At 44.5% G+C, this 21,227-nt stretch overlaps 12 protein-coding genes and 1 non-coding gene across 13 annotated transcripts; 6 read left to right on the top strand and 7 right to left on the bottom strand.

Moving 5' to 3' along the window:
* Positions 1-55: 55 nt before the first annotated feature.
* On the top strand, positions 56-346 carry SGF11 (SAGA histone acetyltransferase complex subunit SGF11; the record flags this gene model as incomplete). Its single annotated transcript, XM_037285548.1, has 1 exon — positions 56-346. One exon carries the CDS (start codon positions 56-58, stop codon positions 344-346), a length of 291 nt encoding a protein of 96 aa, XP_037141444.1.
* Positions 347-542: 196 nt separating this feature from the next.
* On the top strand, positions 543-1,760 carry RMD5 (ubiquitin-protein ligase RMD5; the record flags this gene model as incomplete). Its single annotated transcript, XM_037285549.1, has 1 exon — positions 543-1,760. The coding sequence occupies one exon, from the start codon at positions 543-545 to the stop codon at positions 1,758-1,760; it is 1,218 nt and encodes a 405-aa protein (XP_037141445.1).
* Positions 1,761-1,765: 5 nt separating this feature from the next.
* Positions 1,766-2,059, bottom strand: ELC1 (elongin C; the record flags this gene model as incomplete). The annotated part of the gene is made up of 1 exon (XM_037285550.1): positions 1,766-2,059. One exon carries the CDS (start codon positions 2,057-2,059, stop codon positions 1,766-1,768), a length of 294 nt encoding a protein of 97 aa, XP_037141446.1.
* A 165-nt stretch (positions 2,060-2,224) lies between these two features.
* Positions 2,225-4,612, top strand: VPS16 (tethering complex subunit VPS16; the record flags this gene model as incomplete). The annotated part of the gene is made up of 1 exon (XM_037285551.1): positions 2,225-4,612. The coding sequence occupies one exon, from the start codon at positions 2,225-2,227 to the stop codon at positions 4,610-4,612; it is 2,388 nt and encodes a 795-aa protein (XP_037141447.1).
* An 18-nt stretch (positions 4,613-4,630) lies between these two features.
* CHL4 (Chl4p) lies at positions 4,631-5,983 on the bottom strand (the record flags this gene model as incomplete). The annotated part of the gene is made up of 1 exon (XM_037285552.1): positions 4,631-5,983. The coding sequence occupies one exon, from the start codon at positions 5,981-5,983 to the stop codon at positions 4,631-4,633; it is 1,353 nt and encodes a 450-aa protein (XP_037141448.1).
* Positions 5,984-6,288: 305 nt separating this feature from the next.
* Positions 6,289-8,358, top strand: NOP4 (mRNA-binding ribosome biosynthesis protein NOP4; the record flags this gene model as incomplete). Its single annotated transcript, XM_037285553.1, has 1 exon — positions 6,289-8,358. One exon carries the CDS (start codon positions 6,289-6,291, stop codon positions 8,356-8,358), a length of 2,070 nt encoding a protein of 689 aa, XP_037141449.1.
* Positions 8,359-8,501: 143 nt separating this feature from the next.
* Positions 8,502-10,268, bottom strand: SSN3 (cyclin-dependent serine/threonine protein kinase SSN3; the record flags this gene model as incomplete). The annotated part of the gene is made up of 1 exon (XM_037285554.1): positions 8,502-10,268. One exon carries the CDS (start codon positions 10,266-10,268, stop codon positions 8,502-8,504), a length of 1,767 nt encoding a protein of 588 aa, XP_037141450.1.
* A 602-nt stretch (positions 10,269-10,870) lies between these two features.
* On the bottom strand, positions 10,871-11,527 carry MRX11 (Mrx11p; the record flags this gene model as incomplete). Its single annotated transcript, XM_037285555.1, has 1 exon — positions 10,871-11,527. One exon carries the CDS (start codon positions 11,525-11,527, stop codon positions 10,871-10,873), a length of 657 nt encoding a protein of 218 aa, XP_037141451.1.
* Positions 11,528-11,967: 440 nt separating this feature from the next.
* Positions 11,968-14,976, bottom strand: ISM1 (isoleucine--tRNA ligase ISM1; the record flags this gene model as incomplete). Its single annotated transcript, XM_037285556.1, has 1 exon — positions 11,968-14,976. The coding sequence occupies one exon, from the start codon at positions 14,974-14,976 to the stop codon at positions 11,968-11,970; it is 3,009 nt and encodes a 1,002-aa protein (XP_037141452.1).
* Positions 14,977-16,514: 1,538 nt separating this feature from the next.
* On the top strand, positions 16,515-17,156 carry MET31 (Met31p; the record flags this gene model as incomplete). Its single annotated transcript, XM_037285557.1, has 1 exon — positions 16,515-17,156. One exon carries the CDS (start codon positions 16,515-16,517, stop codon positions 17,154-17,156), a length of 642 nt encoding a protein of 213 aa, XP_037141453.1.
* Positions 17,157-17,224: 68 nt separating this feature from the next.
* On the bottom strand, positions 17,225-17,713 carry EGD1 (Egd1p; the record flags this gene model as incomplete). Its single annotated transcript, XM_037285558.1, has 1 exon — positions 17,225-17,713. The coding sequence occupies one exon, from the start codon at positions 17,711-17,713 to the stop codon at positions 17,225-17,227; it is 489 nt and encodes a 162-aa protein (XP_037141454.1).
* Positions 17,714-18,119: 406 nt separating this feature from the next.
* Positions 18,120-18,193, top strand: HG536_0Htrna9I. Its single transcript has one exon. It is a non-coding gene; the product is annotated as a tRNA-Ile (tRNA).
* Positions 18,194-18,359: 166 nt separating this feature from the next.
* Positions 18,360-21,053, bottom strand: SVL3 (Svl3p; the record flags this gene model as incomplete). The annotated part of the gene is made up of 1 exon (XM_037285559.1): positions 18,360-21,053. The coding sequence occupies one exon, from the start codon at positions 21,051-21,053 to the stop codon at positions 18,360-18,362; it is 2,694 nt and encodes an 897-aa protein (XP_037141455.1).
* Between the last annotated feature and the right edge of the window lie 174 nt (positions 21,054-21,227).

Here is a 21,227-nt window from a genome sequence, read left to right on the forward strand (position 1 = left end):
CTCTCTAGCAAGGTAGCATCCTTCAAAGAAGCCTTTGGACACAATCACAAACGCAATGCCTGAGCTCATGGAGTCCATGTCAAACGGAATTTTCCACAACTTGATTACAACCTTGATTCAAGATCTCGTTGCGAGAGAGACCTCAAAAGAACAGTTGCTAAGAGCCAGATACCCAGACCTGAAGCCATATCACTACAGTACGGACCACCAACTCGACATACACGGCAAACCAAAACAGCAGGAGTCATCGCACTATCTGCATTGTGACAACTGCGGGAGAGACGTTTCAGCCAACCGATTCGCTGCTCATTTGCAGAGATGCCTAGGTAGGGGTTCAAGAAGGTGAGACAGCTGTAATTGATGATCTGATCGACTCCAAATCCTTTAAGAACGTCTTCATGATAAGCTAGCGCTCTTAACTATGGGAGCCACGTGACTGGAAATTCGGTATAAGGTTCTGAAAGGGAGCTGATCAGCAGTCTAAGAGATGACGGACTGATAGGGTGATTCAAGTAGAGCTCTGGTTTTGGTTTGCTGCTACAATGTCAACGCTGCTTCACACCTTGCAAACCGAGTTTGATAAATTTTACGACTCTTCTTCGAGGGAACCTATCACCAAGAGATGTGCTGAAGAGACACAGACATTTAAGTTGCAACTGAAGAAGCTGAAAGCTCATCTGGCGAAGCACATCCAAGACTCAGAGTCAGCGAGTAGTGAAGGAAACGAAATAGAAAAGGAGAAGAGTAAGAGGAGAAAGGATTACGTGGTGGACAAGCTGAGGAAATCGCACAAGTCATGGGATCAGTCGCTCAAGAAGCAAGTGAAGCATTTATCTCAGCAGCATGCGAGGTTTGGAAGGGTAGCCTTGGTTAAACTCTTCGACTTTGGTGGCATTGATGATGTTTACGTGAATAAACTTCCTGCAGGCTCGAAGAAGGCTGTTGATGGGGCCATTAGTTTCCATATATCGAGATACAACATAGGGAACTTGTCGGTTAATGGCGGTGCAGAAATGACAAGGTACTTGAATGATATGTACGGAATCCCGGAAAAGACATCCTCCAAATTCGTTGAGATGGGTCAGATTGTTCAAGATTTGAAGCTTGGCGACTCTACAAGTTGTCGCAAATGGTGTGTGGAAAATTCTCCCTTGATTTTCGAATTATACGTTTTAGAATGCTTACAACTGTTTGCAAGAGGTAACACTCTTGAGACTTATCACCACCTTACGGCAAAGTTACCGCCATGTTCATTCCATCAGATAACCAAACATGTGTCACCGATTCTCACGCAGCTTGTGCTCGGGCAGACCATTCAGAATATCGATGAGGCTATTCAACTTCAGTTGAAGAAGTGCATTTCATTGTTCACCAAGGAATACTGTGCAAGGAAAAACCTGCCCTTCGATTCACCGTTGTTTTTGATTGTCCTAAGTGGTGTTATCTCCTTTAAATTCTTCATGAAATATACGACTATCAGGGCTGCTTCTCATGTTGACTGGACTACCGAAGATGAGCTGCCATTTGATGTGCAGCTGCCCAATTTCCTATGTCATTTCCATCCCATATTCATCTGCCCGGTCCTGAAGGAGGAAACCACCGAGGATAATCCTCCTTATTCACTTCCCTGTCATCACATTCTTTCGAAAAAATCGATGGAGCGTTTGTCAAAGAATGGGACGTCCACTTTTAAATGTCCTTATTGCCCCGTTAACGCCTCCAAGTCTAAGACCAGAAGGGTCAATTTTGTAATGTTGTAGATTGTTTATATGCCCAGGTAATCTGCTGCTAGCAACAGTTCTAGTGCCATTTCGGTTGGTATTTCGAACTCGGGTATATCTTCGATATCGTCGGCAGCATCATGATACTGCAAGTTGTATTCCAGGTATTCTACAACTTTTTGCAGTACCTTTGAGTCAAAGGTTGGCAGTTCTATTCTGCCATCGCTTTCCTTGAAAGGACCCTCCAACATTGACTTCAAAGTTGATGAAATTGAGGCAGCCTCTCGAGAGATCTCAATCTCGGTATTATCATTGGAAATCAGCCTTACCGTGCTCATCTCAAGCTAATTCTAATGGCCTTTATATCAGGATTTGTCAACCTCTCTGTCCTTTTATGCTCAGTCTTCGCTTCATTGAAATTCCATCAAAGATCCCAATACATAGAAAGACATCGTTATTAAAGCCAATGGCTTAAAGAGGGATAGCTAGTTGATTCATCAGCGATGAAGATTCCGAGTTTCAGCTGGGAAAGATTACGAGATGTGTTTTATCGTAGTAGGATTCTATGCGAATCAAAGTGGCCTGCCCTTGACGATGTTCAGTACGCTATATCAACGACACTTATCGCAATAGAGGTTAATGAAGCTATAGAGATATATGATTACCAGGGAGAGCTTGAAGCTACGCTCGACAAGAAGGCCTTTCCTGACGTAGTTGCTTTCGAATTTGATGAGAATGATAACTTGATTATTGCGACGCCGAACTCAATTATAATGGTTCGCAGTTGGAGACCACTTAATCTCTCGAAATGTCTTCTGAAGGATGAAGTACAGGATTCAATATGGGATTTTAAACAGAGTTTGCTTGTAACAAGACAAAATCAGGACATCTATAGATATCAGAACCATAAAATTGAGCTAATTTGCAAGAATAGCGGGCGATACACACTACTCACAAAAGAACATTGGGGCAGCGACCGAAAAAAAGCCGTCCTTTTGGATGTAAATCATGTCTTCCAGCTCGAGATAGAGGACAAATTGCTATCGAAATCCCTTCAGGACTCGCAGTGGCAAAATGTGGTCATTTCTCCGGACGGTTTAATATGCCTCTACAGCTCAAAATTCAACAAACTACAAATATACAAGGACCCGCAGAGGATTTTGCTCGAGCACTCGTTGGATGGGGTTCCCAAAATCATCAAGTGGTGCGGTAATGACTCTATTGCCTGTTCTTTTACGGACGAGGTAAGGCTTTACGGTCCAGAAAATTCCTATGTCACATTCTGGTATCCTCATGAGATATCGGCCTTGTTCACAGAGGCTGATGGCCTTAAGATCTTTACCGAAGAAGATGTCAGGTTCATATCTAGAGTTTCAAGTTCTACGTCAAACGCCTTCCGGGTTGGCTCAACAGAACCTGCTGCAATCTTACTGGATTCGCTGGATCTACTCGATAGTAACATATCAGGGGCAATAGAAAACCTGAAAATTATAAACCTTGAGAAGGCTGTCGAGGACTGCATTGCCGCCGCTAAGGAAGAGTTTGATCCTCACATTCAGAAGCAATTATTGAGTGCCGCTTCATTTGGTAAAGCCTCACTTGCATACAGAAGTTTTGACTCGGATAAATTCGTTCATGCTTGTGATAAAATCAGACTATTGAATCTACTGAGAGGACGAGCAATGTTTTTAACAGCGGCTGAATTTGATAGGATAAGCCTAAATGGGATAATTGAGAGACTACTTGTGCGTCACAAGCATTATCATGCAATCGCCATTTGCAGATTGACTAAAAACCTCTCCTTTTTGCCAAAGGTATTCTCGTCCTGGGCAATAACCAAATTACAGTTATCGCCAGAATTGGAGGACGATGAACTACTGTCGCTTATTAAGGAGAAATTTTTTGACTTACAGACAAAAGCTGATGGTCATATGGCTAGAGTAGCCCATGCCGCCTTTCTTGAGGGTCGTTTCCGTTTAGCCAGAGATCTTGCTCTTCTGGAGCCGTCTACCACCCTGAAAATATCAGAACTGCTTGGACTCGAAGATGATAATTTGGCTCTGACAGTATCTATGGAAGCCAGAAGTCCCGAGCTTACTCTTTCACTTCTTCTAAGTTTACGTGAAAGGTTAACAACAACACAGCTCATCAGACTATTGACGATCAACATGAGCAACGAACAACTATATCCATATTATAACAGAAAATATCATTCTTTGCTCTACGATTACTATCGACAAATGGACCAATATGTTGATCTGGCCCAATTGCTCATAGCTCAGGCCAAACAGCAGGGAAGTTTAAGAGCTTTTCTGCCTCAAGTGAGGGAGCTCTATAGCAAGATTCCAAATAACCCTTTGACAAAAGAGAACACTGAGCTTCTTTTGAGGCAGGAAAAATTATACACTTATCAGGATTCTTTGAGTTCGAAATATGGACAGAATTTCATTGATATGTCGCTTGACGAGACCCTATCCAAGCTCATCGATTTGAGGCAGGAAAGACAAGCGCAAGACTTAGTCAAGAGGTTCAATGTGACGGACAAGAAATTTTACCATTTGAAGTGCAAACGTCTTATTGAAAATAAGTTATTTGAGGACCTGTATGAGTTCGCTATAAGCAGAAAATCTCCGATAGGTTATCGACCGTTCTACAATTATCTCAAAAGGAAGGGTTACAATGCAGAGGCCGTGAACTACGTTGATATGATATCTGGAATATCATATAAACAAAAATGGGATCTATACCTAGAATGTAAGGGTTATTACGAGGCCATACGGCTTGCAGGCAAGGAGAAGGACGTGCTAGGCCTTAAAGAACTGTACAGAATTGTCCCTGCTAATGAACCCAGATTAAAAGCGGAGATAAATCAGATAATGAGCAAACTATGAGGCTAAAACGTTGCTTATCTACAAAAGACCGCCCTTTTGCGTGCAATTAATAAACTCCCCGTTAATTATCGTCCCAGAATCGGCTCCATTCTCGCCTGCCAACCAGCCAGGCACTTTTTCGACCTGTATCAACTCTTTATCACAGAGCTCATGTAAACCGCCAAAAACGTCTTTTCCACGAAACTTGAATCTAACGGAAACTTGTCTAGAAGCTGGAGATAGGTCCTTTGTTAATGTGAACTCTACTTTTTCAACAGGTATCAGCGACGAATATTTGGAAATGTTTATTTCGCTCTCATCTGCAGATGCTGAAGGTTCCTTGTCTGGATTGTGGATGCGCTGAATGAATCTTTTTGTCTCATATGCTTTCCTTTTCATGACGCCCTCTCTCGACCCTTTGAAGCGAACCATGGCCTTCTCATGTCGCAGTCTTTTGGCCTCTGGCAAGGAATCATCCGGCAGATCACCGCTACTCGATAGTACTCTTCTACCCCGCATTGACTCATGCCTTTCGATCTTACCTAAAGGCGAGATTTCAAACGACACACCTGCATAGCAGGCCCAGGGTCCCAGCGCGCTTGAATGCCGTGACGCTCCCTGCAAAATCTGCAATGCCTCCAGAGATCTGACTGCAATCGTCTGATTTGGCCTTAGCATGACGGGCTCCCTCTCAGAGTAGATTTTTTGCACACTTTGCAGTATCAATTTCGCGTAAGAGTCCTCATCTGGAGAGTGTATTATGTTTGGAGAGTTCAAAGGAAATGCGATATAATAAGGACTCCTTGAGATCAGCTGATGCTCGATCGGCGCGTTCAACGACGAAGAGCCATCAAGAGACCGTGCAGGATCTGCTCGGAACTTGTTACTGTGATCGAATAACTGCACTCGGCAAATGAGCAATGGCATCTCTGGATGCTTAAAGCTGTGCACATTGCACAGATATAACGTCTGCAAGTCCTCCTTCAGTCTCTGGACAAAATTGTCGAAATCCAAATGCATTATCTGTTTCTCATTTTTCGCATTCCATGCGGTAGAGGAGGCCCAGTAGTGCAGACTCGGCCGATGCACCAATAGATAGCAATCTATCTGTGCTAGCTGGTACAGATACATGCCTCGCGGCCAATAGTCCAGAATAATCCGCGTTGCCAGTATGCGTCTCTTAACCCTGCGCTTCTGTAACGTCTCTACGGATGCCTGAATGCGCGCAAACCCGCTTCGCGACTCAACACCATATTTCGAGGCCCAATGGATAACCAAATGCCCAAGAGCGGTCAGTGGCAGTCTTAGTAGCTTCCGCAACACGAATTTTCTATCGTTGTAGGGGATCAAGCGGTCTTCCAGCTCCATTTTTGCACTTACTGCTTCCTCCATCGGGCAATTCGGCCGCAACTGAAACACGATTTCTCCGATCACAGCTTCTGAGTGTTATCCATGCGTACCGGGAGAACTGAGCTGACACAAAGCCAGCTATAAGAGTAAGACCTCCTGGTCAAGTTCCGATGAGTTGTTGATATTTCATCAGTTGAGATCTTCACCAAAGTCATGTGACACAGAGCTTGAAAAATTTTAGTTATAAGCCCAGCTCATCGCATCTCATCGCATTTAATGAAGGATTGAAGAGGTCTATATAAGGCCTAGTAGTGGTTTTTGCACTCGTTGAGGTTCGTTAAGAGGCAATGGCAAGTGTGGAGAGGCATGTTGTTCACGGGAAGACCGGTGGCGAAGAGACTCGACAAGACAATGGACTAGATATGAAGACTTTGTTTGTTAGATCAATCCCAGCTGATGTGAGTGACGAGGAATTGAGCGAGTTTTTCTCGAATTTTGCGCCAATCAAGCATGCGGTTGTTGTGAAGGACGCTCAGAAGAAATCTAGAGGATTTGGGTTCGTTAGTTTTGCTGTGGAAGAAGACACTTTGGAGGCCCTTAAGCAGGCAAGAAAGACTAAGCTGAGGAACAATTTGCTTCGAATTGACATCGCAAAGCGGAGAGACCGTAGTAAGAAGAGGGATGAGGTGGCACCAGCGGGAGCTGTGGAGGAAACGAAGTCGAAAAATGACCTGGCTGACGAAGAATCCTTACTGCGGGGAAAGCCAAAGATAATCATAAGAAACATGCCATGGAGCTGCCGTGACGCTGACAAGCTGAAGAAGATCTTTGGGAAGTTTGGAACTGTCGTGGAAGCCAAGATTCCCAAGAAGAGCGACGGAAGACTCTGCGGGTTCGCATTCGTAACGATGAAGAAGCTTGCAAACTGTAGAGCTGCCATCGAAGGCAGCAGGGATTTGAAAATAGATGGCAGGTCTGTGGCGGTTGACTTTGCGGTGCAGAAGAGTAAATGGGAGGAGTACAACAAGACGAAGGAAGATCAAGCGGAAGCTGGTCATGCCCATTCTCAATCAGAGGAGGAGGACCAGGTTGAAAATGATGAAGAAGAGGGCCAAGAGAGCGGTGACGACTCTGAAATCGAGAGCGAGCATTCCGATGAGGAGTTGGAAGGAGACCAAGGGGAGCAAGAGAGACTTGTTGCATCGAACAAAAATAGAAGAGAAAATTTCTCTGTTTTTGTTAGAAATGTTCCTTACGATGCTACGGAGGAGTCCTTGGCTGAACACTTCTCTAAGTTTGGGCCCGTGAAATACGCGCTTCCAGTGATTGATAAGCAAACTGGACTAGCTAAAGGTACCGCGTTCGTTGCCTTCAAGAGCGAAAATGCTTACAATGACTGTCTGAGGAACGCGCCCGCTGCCGGAGCTACCTCTCTTTTGATAGGTGACGATGTTCAACCGCAGTACGTTTACGAAGGCCGTGTCTTGTCCATATCACCTACTTTGAAAAGGGAAGACGCAAGCCAAATGGCTGAGAAAAATGCTGCGAAGAGGAAGGAAATACTTGGCAAGGCCCCTGGTGAGCGTGACAAACGTAACTTGTACCTACTAAACGAAGGTAAGGTTATCGAGGGCTCCAAATTGGCTAGTCTGCTGAGTCCGAAAGATATGGAGATTAGAGAGGCGTCTTACAAGCTACGTGTTGATCAGTTGAAGAAAAATCCCTCTCTGCATTTGTCCCTGACAAGGTTGGCGATAAGAAATCTGCCCAGAGCGATGACTGACAAGTCGTTGAAAGCGCTGGCTAGAAAAGCTATTGTCGAGTTTTCAACTCAGGTTAAAAACGGTGAAAGACATCCATTGAGTAAAGAAGAACTTATCAGGTCAACGAAGGAGAAATACAAGTTCATGTCGCCGGAAGAAATTGAACGCGAAAAGAAGAAAGATAAGAAGCATGGTGTGGTCAAACAGGCGAAAGTTATCATGGAAGTCAAGGGCGCCAATGTTGGTAGAAGTAGAGGATATGGTTTTGTGGAATATAAGGATCATAAACACGCTTTGATGGGACTAAGATGGTTGAATGTTCATCAAGTTACCATGGAAGAAGTTCAGAACGGCGATACTGAAGAAGCTAAAACTGCAGTTGATTCCGATTCCTTCAAAAGTAGACGTTTATGTGTAGAGTTTGCAATCGAAAATGCAAACGTGGTGAAAAGAAGAAGAGAGAATGTCAAACAAGCCAGGGAGAGCGCTAAGAGAAGGCATGAGGAAGCTGAAGATAAGGGAAATAACTTTAAGAAGGCAAAAATCGATTCCGCCGCAAGCAAAACGAGCGATAAGGCTACTAAAAGCGGCCTCAGTGATGACGCTAAAAGGCTGATAGGGTTGAAGCGTAAAAGAAAGAGCTTGAAAAAGTGAAATAGTGATTTCATAGATGCTGTATATTATTACTTTAATTTTCAGAAAGAGAGCAAGACTCGTTATTCACCGACAGGTGTATATGATTAAAGTAAGTATAGCTTATAGCTTTCGGTGCCATTTCGTGTTTCCCACTTCGGCCTTCACCTCCTTTTCTTTCTGATATGCTCGGAGGTTCGACCGGCGGACTGTGAAGCCGCATTATTCCCGGAAACTGCAGCTGCCGCGGCAGCAGCAGCTGCCAAAATTCTGCGATTAACTCCCAAACCTCCAAGTGCATTTGATGAGGAACTAGGCACTGCTGTTGTTGCCTGCTGCTGGTTCACGTTTTTGCCTCTGGTATTTCCCAAATTCATAATATCGTTATCATTCGTATGTATCCGTCTGGCAGGATACTTGTAGTTTAGACCCTCGAAGACGTTTTCATATACTGCATTTCCAGCGCCTGTAAAGTAGTCATGGTCCAAAGCATTACTGGCGTCAATTCTGGTCATAGGATCGTATTTAAGTAGCTGATAAAGCAGATCAAGTGCACTTTTATCTCTTCCGCCAGCAGCATGATACCAAGTTGCCAAATTGTCTTTATATTTGGAAAATTTGCACAATTGGTCGAATTCCGGATATTTCTGGACATGCGGCCATGTCTTTGAAGTGGGTGTTCCTAGAACCTCGAGGATTCTTTGCAGCTGGTTCGCCTGAAACGGTACGCTTTTCTTGGAGTCCATCTTGGCCTCCTCACCTTTGAAAATCGGTCGCAGCCCTATCAATTCAGCGAAAATACAGCCAACGGCCCAGAGGTCGATCGCAGGGGTGTAATGTCTAGCGCCGAGCAGCAGTTCTGGTGCCCTATACCATATTGTGACCACGACCTTATCTCCCGTGTACAGGGTCTGTAACATATTTGAAAACTTCCTCGCTAGACCAAGGTCTCCAACCTTCACGCACCCGTCAAGTGTTACCATGATGTTAGCGGGTTTGAGATCCCTATGAAGAATCCAGTTCTGATGAAGGTACGAAACTCCATCAAGGATTTGCCACATGATCGAGCAAATCATTTTCGGTGGTATCATGCGCTTTTCAGGATGCGAATGGTAATGGATAATCTGTAAAAGGTCATGTTCGGCGAACTCGTAAACCATATATATGCTTTTCCTCTCCAAAAAGATCTCTACCAGCTTGGTCAAATGCTTGTTGTTAAGTTCTCTGCAGAGCGCCATTTCTCGACACGCACTCTGGGATATGCCTGTATAATGCAATTGTTCGACACCTTCTCTCTCGGTTTTGAACTTCTTAATAGCATAAAAAGTCGAAGCAACCTTACCTCTGCTGAGACCAGGATGCTCCCCTGCGCTTGTGCTAGGAACTGACGCATTGGAAGATGAAGCAGGAATCTGTAACCCGTTCTGTGTAGCAGAAGTTTTCTCTACCGCTCGAAGACCTGTGTCAATCGGATCTGCAATTATGTCACTTGAAATCTGGTTTTCAGCTTCGTTAGCATGAGAGCCTGTTTGCACTCCTGTTGGCTCAACGTTCAAAACCTCATCACTACCATCGCACTCCACAGTGCCAGGCCGCTTCTTAGCTTTGTAGACCTTACCATAGGTACCAGCAGCTATGTAGCCAATGATTTCGTACTTTTCAAGGACAGAAAACCTCGAACTATCCTTCCTAGCCTTATAAGGACCTATTGAGAACACATCATTGTTGGCCATTAACATTGGCTGTTTCCCATGCGGCATTCTAGAAGTGTTTTTCATACCATAAGCCTGGCTCTGAGTGAATTGCTGGGGCTGATTCTGCCAGAGGCTCTTTCCGCTGACCGGGGGCTGATTTTGTTGTCCATTAACCGGTTGACTTCTTTGTTGCATTTCTTGGTATAACGAAGAAACCTTTTCACCGCCATTATTCATTGGCTCCAGCAGCCACTCCCAACCAAATTAGTTTTATCGCACTCTCTTATGGTGCCTTTGAGTAGTTTAAGTAAGATCCTGACTTGTTCATACAGGACCGGATTAGCAGATAGAAAACGAACAAGCTAATCAATGAGGGCAACTCTATAAAAGGGAGCTTAAATCATGCTAAATAATCCCCAACGTCGCAATAAGCTTTGAGATATCACTAAGATAAGTATTCGAAGTAAGCAGAATGTATAGTAGATAATTTCAGCCCAGCTGGCACATAGTACCATGAAATTGATCTGTGGCGAGCAAACTAAGAATTGCTTTCGATGGTGAAAACCAGGTTTTCTGCCACTGCCGCATGGTTTTAGATGTAAGCCAGCTTCCGAGCTCTGTGGTTCATCCTGGCAGTATTCCTTTCTCTGAGGAGCCACGTCTTGACCGTTTCTGGAGGTGCCAGACGGCTCGTGTCTTGCATCTACACTCTAGATTGATAGATGGTCTTGTTGAGTTGCCAAATGGAAAATGCTGAGCTCTTGTCACTTTTCATCTTGTGTTATGGAAATGTCTAGAGGAGAATCATATCAACGTTTTTCGCTTTTAGATCTATCAATTTATTTATTCAGCGGCTCTCTGGTGCTACCGGATCCGACTTTAATCCTGCTCTTACTTCTTAACATGTTAATTGGCGACAGGAGCCATCTGCCAAAGTAGGGAGCTGCCCATAGACTGATAAGCACTCTCACTGGATACAGCATTTTGACCAAAGCGTATGAAATAGCTCCGGCCAATATTAGCCTATTTCTATCAAGCCCTTCGCTATACTTGTCGCCCACTAGCTTTTCCATTGCCTCGCCGCAGCGGTCAAGTAAATCAGTGAAGTACAAAGGCAGCTCATACTGATCGGGTAAATCCAACTGGTACAACACCCACCATAGGCCAAATAGCGGGACAATTGCCGTCAGTTCATGCAGAACAAGAAAGGATGTAACGGTGGAAGTTACACCTGCCTCAGAAAGTCTATCGAAATAACCTGCAAATTTTGGGTTCTTATTGAGCCTCGATAGGATCTTTGATTTGCCAATGATCCTATGCAGTCTATCCTCCACCTTTTTCTTGTCTTTCAAAGTTGATCGTTGTGCTTTCTCAGCCCTCGCTGAATAGCCTCTAACCAGAGGATAGACGGAGAACCGAAAGGCACTCCCGCCCAGTCTATAGGATACTATTCTCGACGGAATAAGAACATTTATGGGTTTGAGGGTCAGCAGCATTGATAGGTCTGAATACAATTAGCTTGGCTTGACTGATTGCGTGCTGCGGCTCCGTTTTGATCATGGTAAAAAAAAATTCGCTGTGCTCATCGTATGTTTTTGAAAACCACTTAAAATCATAAAGAAGTCCTCGATAATGTTGGCGTCCCGAGCCTTCGTTTAAGATCAACACTTTTAGTGTAGGAGCAATGCCATTGACATCTATTTCCATTCTAAAGTTAGTTGAATTCAAGCTTCTCTAGCCGTAAACCGTTCATTTCTCGCATATACACAACTAGCACTGCCCAGTGCGTTGGCCGGGACTTTGCTTTGCTAGCTGGAAGGTCGCTGTTAGCTTATCCTGAGTATTACCCGTCAATGAGCCCAGCAGTACAGCGTTATTCAGGCAAATTTTTGATATATACAAGTTTTTAGGATGGCGCGCCTCGCTGCACTTTGTGCTAATTTACATTATGGACTACCTTCTCACAGCGATCACATAAGTTCTCTTCGTTGGAGGTATTATGTTTCCAGCATCTAGGACACTTCATTAGTGCACTGGGTTTCACGTCGATTTTCACTCTAACCCCATTTGATAGCATGAGCGCACCTTCATCCATGATATCCCCGGCAGAGCTTGAGATAATGTTAGTTTGGCCGGCTTGTAATATGTCGTTTATTTCGTCAGCGTCGAATGGAAGGTCTTGCGCATCTGTAACGATCGTAACATCAGTTTGGCTCGATTTTGTCACATTGCTATTGAGCTGCTTGAATTGTCTTTGATATTCACGAAGAACTGCGAGCTCGTTGTCTTCAAAGGTCTTTATCATTTCGTATGAAAAGGGGAACTGAGGCCATGCTCTGTTGATCGGGCTATCCTCGTTGGACTCAAGCTCTTTAACGCCTGAAGGTAAGCAGTTCCATACCTCTTGCATCAGCACAGGCAAAATTGGGGCCATTATCGCACGATATGTATCAAGAATATGGAACAAAGTGGTCAAAATCTGCTGCCTTTTCTTTGAATCTTTAGCATCGCAGTATAAGGTATCCTTCGACATGTCAAAATAAAATGCGGATAGTTGATTCGTCATATGGTGCTGAACGGTAGTCAAAACTTTTGAAAAATTGAAGCTTTCATAATATTGCTCTGTAGTATTCATAAGTTCCTGTAATTTGGATACCGTGTATTGATCAACAGGTCGTAGATCTCCGAACGACAACTTGGTGTAGCCAACATTTAAGTTCCCAAGAAGGAATCGCAGAGTTAATCTCAGCTTTTTCAGAGCGTCAGCCACACGTACCATGACTGTTGGACCGGCAACAATATCAGTCGTGTAATCGGCCTGCGCCACGAGATACCTAATCCCATCGACACCTAGAGCTGGCAAACCAGTCTTTTGGTCACCTTCAATAACGTGTCGGGGAGAGATAGTGTTGCCAATGGACTTTGACATCTTGATACCTTTTTCGTCCAATGTAAAACCATGTGTAATGAGATTCTTGTATGGAGTGGTCGCAGTTCCTGAGCTTGCAACTCTGGTCAACAGTGAGCTCTGGAACCAGCCCCTGTGTTGATCGGAGCCCTCCAAATAGACATCTGCCAACTTCTCAGGTATCTTATCAAGTTTTAAGCAGTCCAAATAGAATCGCTCAAGGACACTCCAGGAGGTACCACTATCAAACCAAACATCCATCGTGTCCCTTCCCCTTGCATAACCATTTGCGTCTTCCGCAAAGCTCGGCGGCAACCACTCTCTCATATCAGATTCCCTTTCCGCAAACCATGAATTCATTCCTTTCTTCTTTATTACACCTATAATATGAGACACAGTCTCTTCAGTCATTAAGATTTGATCTGGTTCGTCCACTTTGTATAGTGCTGGTATCGGAACGCCCCAGGAACGCTGTCTCGAAATACACCATTCATTCCTGGCTCTAATGAAAGCACCTAACCGCGCCTGTCCTCGGTGAGGATGGAATTCCACGTCTTCCAAGCTATCCAAAGCAAGTTTCTTGACATCATGGAGATCCGCAAACCATTGAGGTGTAGCTCTTATGATAACAGGTCTTTTTGATCTCCAATCGTAGGGATAAGAGTGAACATACTCATGTGCGGCATGTAGCATATTGTGACGCTTCAAGCATTCCAAAATTGCTGATGTGGTTGCAAGGTCAAGAACCTTTCTTGGAAGCCCTGTTTCGGGCTCTGTCAGCGTCTTATGCACATAAACTGGCAGTTCATCCAGCTTGTAGCGACCTCTGTGATCCACGGGGGAGAAGGTTTTCAAATTGTGCTGCTGACCAGTCATATAATCATCAGAGCCATGACCTGGTGCAGTGTGAACCAAACCTGTACCTATAGATTTAGTTACATGTTCCCCATGTAGTAATGGACGTGGAACTCCGTCCCGCATTGAAGGATGAGTATAATGTAAGCCTGCTAATAGCTCCCCGGAAAATGTTTCCAGAATTTCATATGGTTCGGTCACATTTATTTTTTGCAGCAATTCCTCTTCGACTATCAAGAAGCCACCTTCAAGCTTTACTAAACAGTATGTGAATTTCTCATTGAAGCAGATGGCTTGATTAGAAAACAAGGTCCAAGGTGTACTTGTCCAAATCAGACAATTTATAGTGTCGTTTCTCTCTTTATCAGCCAAATACTCTACCATGACATTCTTCGATAGTCTCTCTAGCAGCTGCAGATTGGAGGCAGATGTGAGGGGAAATTTTACGAAAGCCGCTGTTGATTTATGATTATCATTATATTCAAGCTCACCTTCAGCTAAAGCTGTTCTCGTCTCAATACCCCAAAACACTGGTCTATTTTGCCTTTTAATAAGACCTCTTTTAAGCATCTCTAAAAATACCTCCAATTGATTGATCTCATACCCTGGATCCATCGTTTTGTAACAGTCATTCCAATCCGCCAGAATCGCGAACTGCTTGAACTGGTTTTTCTGTGTCTGAATCGCTTTTGCAGCATGAGTAGCCGCCATGGAGCGGATCTTAAGCGGTGCTATGGCGTGCGAACTGTCGGAGCTGAAGTCTTTTAAAGCTTTCATTTCTATAGGTAAGCCGTGACAATCCCAACCCGGTTTGTAAAACACATACTTGCCTCTAATAAGTTGATACCTATTGATGATATCCTTGAGTATCTTGTTGAGAGCATGTCCCAAATGAAGATCTCCATTAGCATACGGAGGACCGTCATGCAGCACAAATAATTTCTCTTTAATGAACTTGACTTTAGCTGCGTCATCATCCATACTCTCGATCTTGAACAAGAATTCATTCAATTGAGAGACATAGGCATCTTGTGAACATTGTGGAATCAATTGATTCAAAGTTTTGAGCAAGTTCGATCTGTTTGGAAATTTCGTACGCGGAAGAATAAGCGTCTTCTGAAAGCTGTGCTTATCGGAATAACATCGCTTACAGGTGATTTTTGTAAAGCTCCGACGTAACATAGATCTATACTGCCACTAACACAGCAACGTCGCGGCCAATGTTTCTAGCTTGTTTTCCTAGAAACTAACTTCGTTGTTTATCGACCACTCTATCTCGGCTTGTAGCGCGAAAGTGATTTTCGGACCAGATTTCAAATACATGATGACAGTAATCTGTAGGAAGTGTAGTATCGCGAAGTTTCCAGAAAGCATCTAATCAGCTAGCCATCTAGCATACGTGGAGCGAACTGGAGATCAGCTGACACTTTACTTGGATCCGGACTGTCCAAGATTTTCGATTACAACAGATGCCGCAAAGATGGACTCTCTTTTCTGTCCTGAGTAGCACTGGATATCTTCTCTCAATAGAAGCACCTCTGAAGAGTTCCGGATTTGAATAGACTTGGCTTCATTCTAGAGTCAGAAACGGATTGGAATCGCCGACGGAGCATTCGAAGACCGACATAAAGATGGAGATCGAAATCTCAGCACTTCGCCGAAGTCCTTCTTAAGAATCAAGCTCGCGCAAATGTACTTGTAAAAGCACTTCCACTTGCGGCCATATCTACCAGAAAGCGCCGTTTCCCGTCTGTAATAGAACGATTTGGACATATCGGCTCGACAAGACACTGTCGAAGATCCGGCCAAGGATATGGCTAACTCGGAGGCCGTGTTTCACATTAGTATCAGACATATCCACTAGCCCCGATGACGGGCAGTCTGAAACATGAGGAGACAGCTTAGGAAGAGTTAGATAACACCAAGGAGTCATGATGGAAGTCCCCATTCAAAAGGTATAAATAGGAGCCAAGTGATCCTGGTTAGACAGCAGTTGTTCACTGCATAGAACCAAGCTTTAATAAGGAAGCGACCATAGCAATCCACGGATAATACCGAAACGTATTATTACACCGTCCGATCAACTGGAGTTAAGCTGGTAAGAGCCTGACCGAGCAGTGTAGTGGGTGACATGTCAGGAAATGCCTACCAATATCAAGTGTTCGACAACAATCACGACGAGACATTGTCAGCAGGCACTATTAGAGCATTTTCCGATGACCCTTCGACCAACTCACATAACTAGGATCTATTGTGAACTGAACTGGTCGAAGGCATCGAAATGCTCTAATAGTGCATTTTCACAATGTCTCGTCGTGATTGTTGTCGAACACTTGGTATTGGTAGCCATTTCCTGACATGAATAATTAGCCGCCCAGCTCAAATAACCAAACAGAGCAATAGCTCAGCAGCTGAGCAAGGGATGCTGAACGAAGCAGCCAAATTAGCACACGAATCTCTCACCTCTTGAAATGCGAACTGGACTACTTAGGCCTGTGGTTTTTGCACTTCAATCAGGAGGAATCTAATAGCTTTCATTTATGGTTTATATAGTTAGCCGCGGTTGATGTTCGTATGAAGGTACTTCGGTGATAGTCTTCCAAGAAGCCACACCTTTTGCTGATTACCGATGAGCCCACTGACCATCAGAGCGAAAGACGTCTATTCAATCAGTAGCTTAACACTATTTCGGCCGGTGTACTACCGTGGTATCAGACCAAATGAGTGAGGAGGCTCTCTTCTTTAGCCAGGCTGCGGAAGCGATTGTGGCGACTTCTCTCAATGCTGCTAATGTGGACCCAACGATAAGAGAACTGTTAAGCCGAATCAAGTATTCGCTCCCCGGTTTGCCCCCAGCGCAGGCGCAAGAGAGCCAAAATGGGGTAGCAAATGATGCTGGCACTGTTTTGCCCGAGACGAGAGATGTTACTAATGGACCTGGGGTTCTGGAGTATTTTGCAAGCCCAATGAGTTTAAGCATATCGAATGGCAATGGCTCGCAAACGTCACACACCGAGCACTTCAACATTTCGCCGGGGAATAGCAATGCAAAAGGTTCTGGGGAATCAACGCAGGGGGTGCGGAATCAAAGCGATAAGTCGGCGGAGGAGAAGAAGTACTCGTGCGCCAAGTGTAAACTGGAATTTCGTCGAACATCCGATTTGAGAAGACATGAGAGGACACATCTGCCTGTGCTGCCCAATATTTGCCCGCAATGTGGCAAAGGGTTTGCCAGAAAAGATGCTTTGAAGAGACATTCAAATACTTTGACCTGCAGAAGGAACAGAAGTAAACTATTAAGTATCGGTGGGGACATCAATGACATTCTGGAAAGAGTGCAACAAACAGGCAATGGGACGTAGTCCGTTTTATGTCGTTAAAATGTACTAAAAGAGGTATTTAACAAGAGACCTAGTCAGGCATAATTAATCTACTCGACTTCGCCCTCGAAGGTTTGACCTTCGACCAACTCCGGAATGCTCTCATCCTTCTTCTCAGCGTCATTCGATCCCTCCTTAGCCTTTTGAGCCTGTTGGGCCTGCTGTAGTTGAGCACTCAATTGGGTCAAAGCTTGAATGGATTCCGGACCCATTTGAGAGATGATGTTTGGGAACAACTCTTGCAAACCCTTTTCTTGTGGGATACCGTAGAACACAGAAGTGTTGTGTTGTGGTGCAACTTGGACACCGACCTTGTTGAAGTGCAACACATTACCGTCGTCCTTGAAGAAGTTAGCCTCGGCGACGTTGTCAACAGTGACAGCATGGAATTTAGCCAATTGACTTTGCAACTTAGTATCATCCTTGTTGGAAGCAGACAAAGAGCCACTCTTCTTGGTCATCTTTCTTCTGGTACCGCCAACCTTGTTGTTGGCGGACAATTTCTGTAACTTAGCTAGCTTCTCTTGGTCGATTGGCATTCTGCACTGTGGATAGCTTTCGGTTTATAAAATCACTTCCTGAATCCTTACCTTACTCGATGATTGGCAGCAATTGAGGCAGAGTGCCTTCCGGTAGGCCTTTCAATCTAAGGTTCCATGGTTAGTAACCGGATTCAGAGTGCCACTCTCTGTTGCCATCTGCCGACGCTAGCGAGTTTACCACACATTGCGTCAAAAATTTTTCAACATCGTCAATGGTGACAATATCCCTCGATCGCACTGCATAGATCATGCTACTGATGAGGTGCTGGAAGCACAGGACAATTCGTATCGAGTTTTTGGCTGCATTTGATACTCCTCTATAATGCGAAACAGTTGGAAGCAAGTTTGGATGACTGCTAGGAGGCAGTATAGTAAAAATAAATTTCGATTACCAACACTTACTGGTCTCTTGGCCCAGTTGGTTAAGGCACCGTGCTAATAACGCGGGGATCAGCGGTTCGATCCCGCTAGAGACCATTTTTTTCATTGCTGTTTCTGGGAAACTCCGACAAATCTAAAAGAGAAGTACATAGGTCGTCAGCTCGGAATTGGTGTAACATTTGACATTGATCCAGCAAGTAATTAGCCCTGAAAATTATGCTACATTCATATTTACATTAATCACGTCAGTGTACTATCGCAATCATTTCGGATTCTTCGACTTGTTTTTCTTACCGAAGAGCCCAAACTTCTTCTTTTTGTCTTTCTTTGCGTCTGTGTGGGGTTGACTAGAATCGCCCGTTGAATTCTCAATTTCTTCGTTCGAATCGCTCATATGCATACCTCCACTACTTGGTAGCGGGGACTCCGGGCCATCAATGTTTATCTGCGGCGGCGACTGCACCTGTGCGGACGCCTGTGTTTGACGTTGATCAATCGTCTCGGTCATCGGGTTATGCACAACAGAACTCATCGACATGTTGGCAGCCGTTGTGTTGTTTTCTGCTGTTGTACTGGAGCTGAACTGTCTTTTAGTTTGGAACTCTAACGGTTGTTGAGTAGAACCACCAGACATTGGTTGGTTCACAGCAGCAGACGAGCTGGCTTTGATCGGATGTGGCATATTCAGTTTGGCGTTCAAATTTGTTGATGCGTTATATGCGCTCTGGCCGATATTATTCAGTTCGACGTTGCTTTGCTGTCTCAGACGTGGTTGCGAGTTCAAGTTACCTGTTGACAGCGAATTGAGACGCGTTTGATTCGGAGCCGGCGGCGGCCTTCCATAGTCATTCAAACCAAGGCTCGATGCATTTCCAATGATTGCCATATTGCTGTTTCTATTTTTCCTGCTTGTTGGCTTGATCGAATGAGAATGGTGTGACTGCATTTGACCGGTTGCTATCAAGCTTGTTTGGTTAAAAGTACCACCACCTCTATAACCCATTGACGAAGAAAGTGGATCGACAAAATTGCCAGCGGACAAGGCTTGGGCTGGTGCAGCGCCATGCATTGATCTATTGGGACGAACGCCCGAAGCTTGCTGAAGATGAGGGAATGAGGACTTCCTGTTTCCCAAAGTCGGGGAAGTAGGATTGTTATTCTGCTTTTGGCTCTTAGAAAATCTTTGGTGCTGCTGCTGGACAGCCCTTCTCTGCAATTCTAGCTCGCGCTCTTGCAAGTCCAATTCTTTTTTACGAATCTCGAGCTCCCGTTCCTTCAGTGATTTGTCGACTTCCGATCCGCTGCCGCTGCCGCTACCGCTGTGACTACCGCTACTATGCATTGAACCAGAAGTTGGAGGAGGAGTGGGCTGCTGCAAGTGCTGTCTTGCTTCGTCCTTTCGTGGGGTATCACCATAGTTAATGCCAAAAAGCGCTACATCTTCAATATCCTTCAAATTTGGAGTTCCTGTAGGCCCATAGTGATCTCGAGCGGCTGTTTCCTGCTGCTCTTTCGCAGCAGATGTGTTCGAATTAGCATGTGGTGTATTAGCCATTGCGATCCGCTGCTCTTCTCTCAGTTGCTGCAATTCCATCTCATGTTTCTTCGTCAGTCCAATCATTTCTTTTCTTAAAGCGCCTATCTGGTTCTGCAACGCTGAGACCTGGCTTTTAAAGGATTGTTCTGAGCTTTGCAATTGTTGAATGAGCGCATCCTTCTCTTGTAAGGCGCTTTCGTAGCTTGCGGCCTTCGATTCAAACAGATTCTTTTCTTCAGTGCGTCTAACCAACTGCGATTTCAAATCCTGCTGATTCTCAACTCTAGCAAACCACTTGGATTTACCTTCGTTTAACTTTTGGTACTGACACATCGCTGAGTAAAGAAACTCCAAGTACGGAGTCTTGATACCATAATCGTCTGCCAACAAAATGGGTTGAAGCAATAGCATATCGATATTCAGCGATGCTGTCCTTCTGATATAATGGTACACCAACGATGGCATTTCATCAGGCTTAGGATACATCCTTTGCCAATGAGACAACAGACTGCTTTCATTTTCCATATTGCCGTTTAATTTAGCCCCCATGCTTTTCATAACGGTTATCACCTCAGTAACAAGGCCGGATATCAATGGCTTAGCGAGAATATGTTGATGCAGCTCCTTTGGTTTGGTTTCCTCGAAAAGAATCAATAACGGATCAAAACAGATCTTTGGTACCGCCAAGGCCCACTGCTGCGAAACAAATTCCGCTGCAGAATAATTGCACAGACCGATAGTATCCTGTGGCAACAGCTTCTTAAACAGCCTCTGGAAAGTTTCAAGCAGAGTAACCACATTTTTAGGGTACTTCGTTGCCGTTTGGCTCAAAGAAGATGAAGAGTTGGCCGGAGAATTCTTCGAGTTCTGCTGCTGCTGCTGCTGCTGCCCTATCACGCTGCTCTCACCCAGAAAAATTGCAGAGCCGCCGTTCCTAGGGCCACCAAACTGCTGATACAGATTGTCGCCCACCTGACGTATATCGTAATCGGTGGCAATACTGAAAATATTCAGCTGAGGCAAATCCAGCGACATCTTGACGAACGGTTCCAATTGAACAAAACCACTGCTTTCAAGGAAAAGCTTGGTGTTTATATTGATCAATGGGTTTATTTGAGACGCCGAAGATGAAACCTCCTGTAACGAAGACGCGCTCAATATGATCATATCAAATATAAGACTAGCGCTGTCACCAGACTGCTTAAGAGCCTCTATCAAATTTGAAACTGATGTGAAATGATTGTCCAGTTTGAATTCTTCCTTGCCGTAAGCCACAGTCTCAATACTGAAAATATTGGATTTCGTGCTACTCACATGGAAAAGTTCCACACTCTTAGCCAGCTGAAACCGAGAAGCATACAGCACCAAGTTGGGATTATTGCCCACAATCAGCACCCTTAGCATTGAAGAAGAGCCCATTTTTTCTCTCAGAATGATAATAGAATCGAACTAAAGGCCTCAAACTATATTTACTACCACTCTATACCCTAAAACCCCCACTTCGCCCTCTGAATAATCTCAATTGCACTTCAGCTGGCTCAAAATCGCGACAATTGATCCAAGGAGGCTTACTTTGGTGATTTTGGTGAGAAC

Source organism: Torulaspora globosa, chromosome 8 (assembly GCF_014133895.1).
Source record: "Torulaspora globosa chromosome 8, complete sequence".
NCBI classification, from domain to species: Eukaryota; Fungi; Ascomycota; class Saccharomycetes; order Saccharomycetales; family Saccharomycetaceae; genus Torulaspora; species Torulaspora globosa.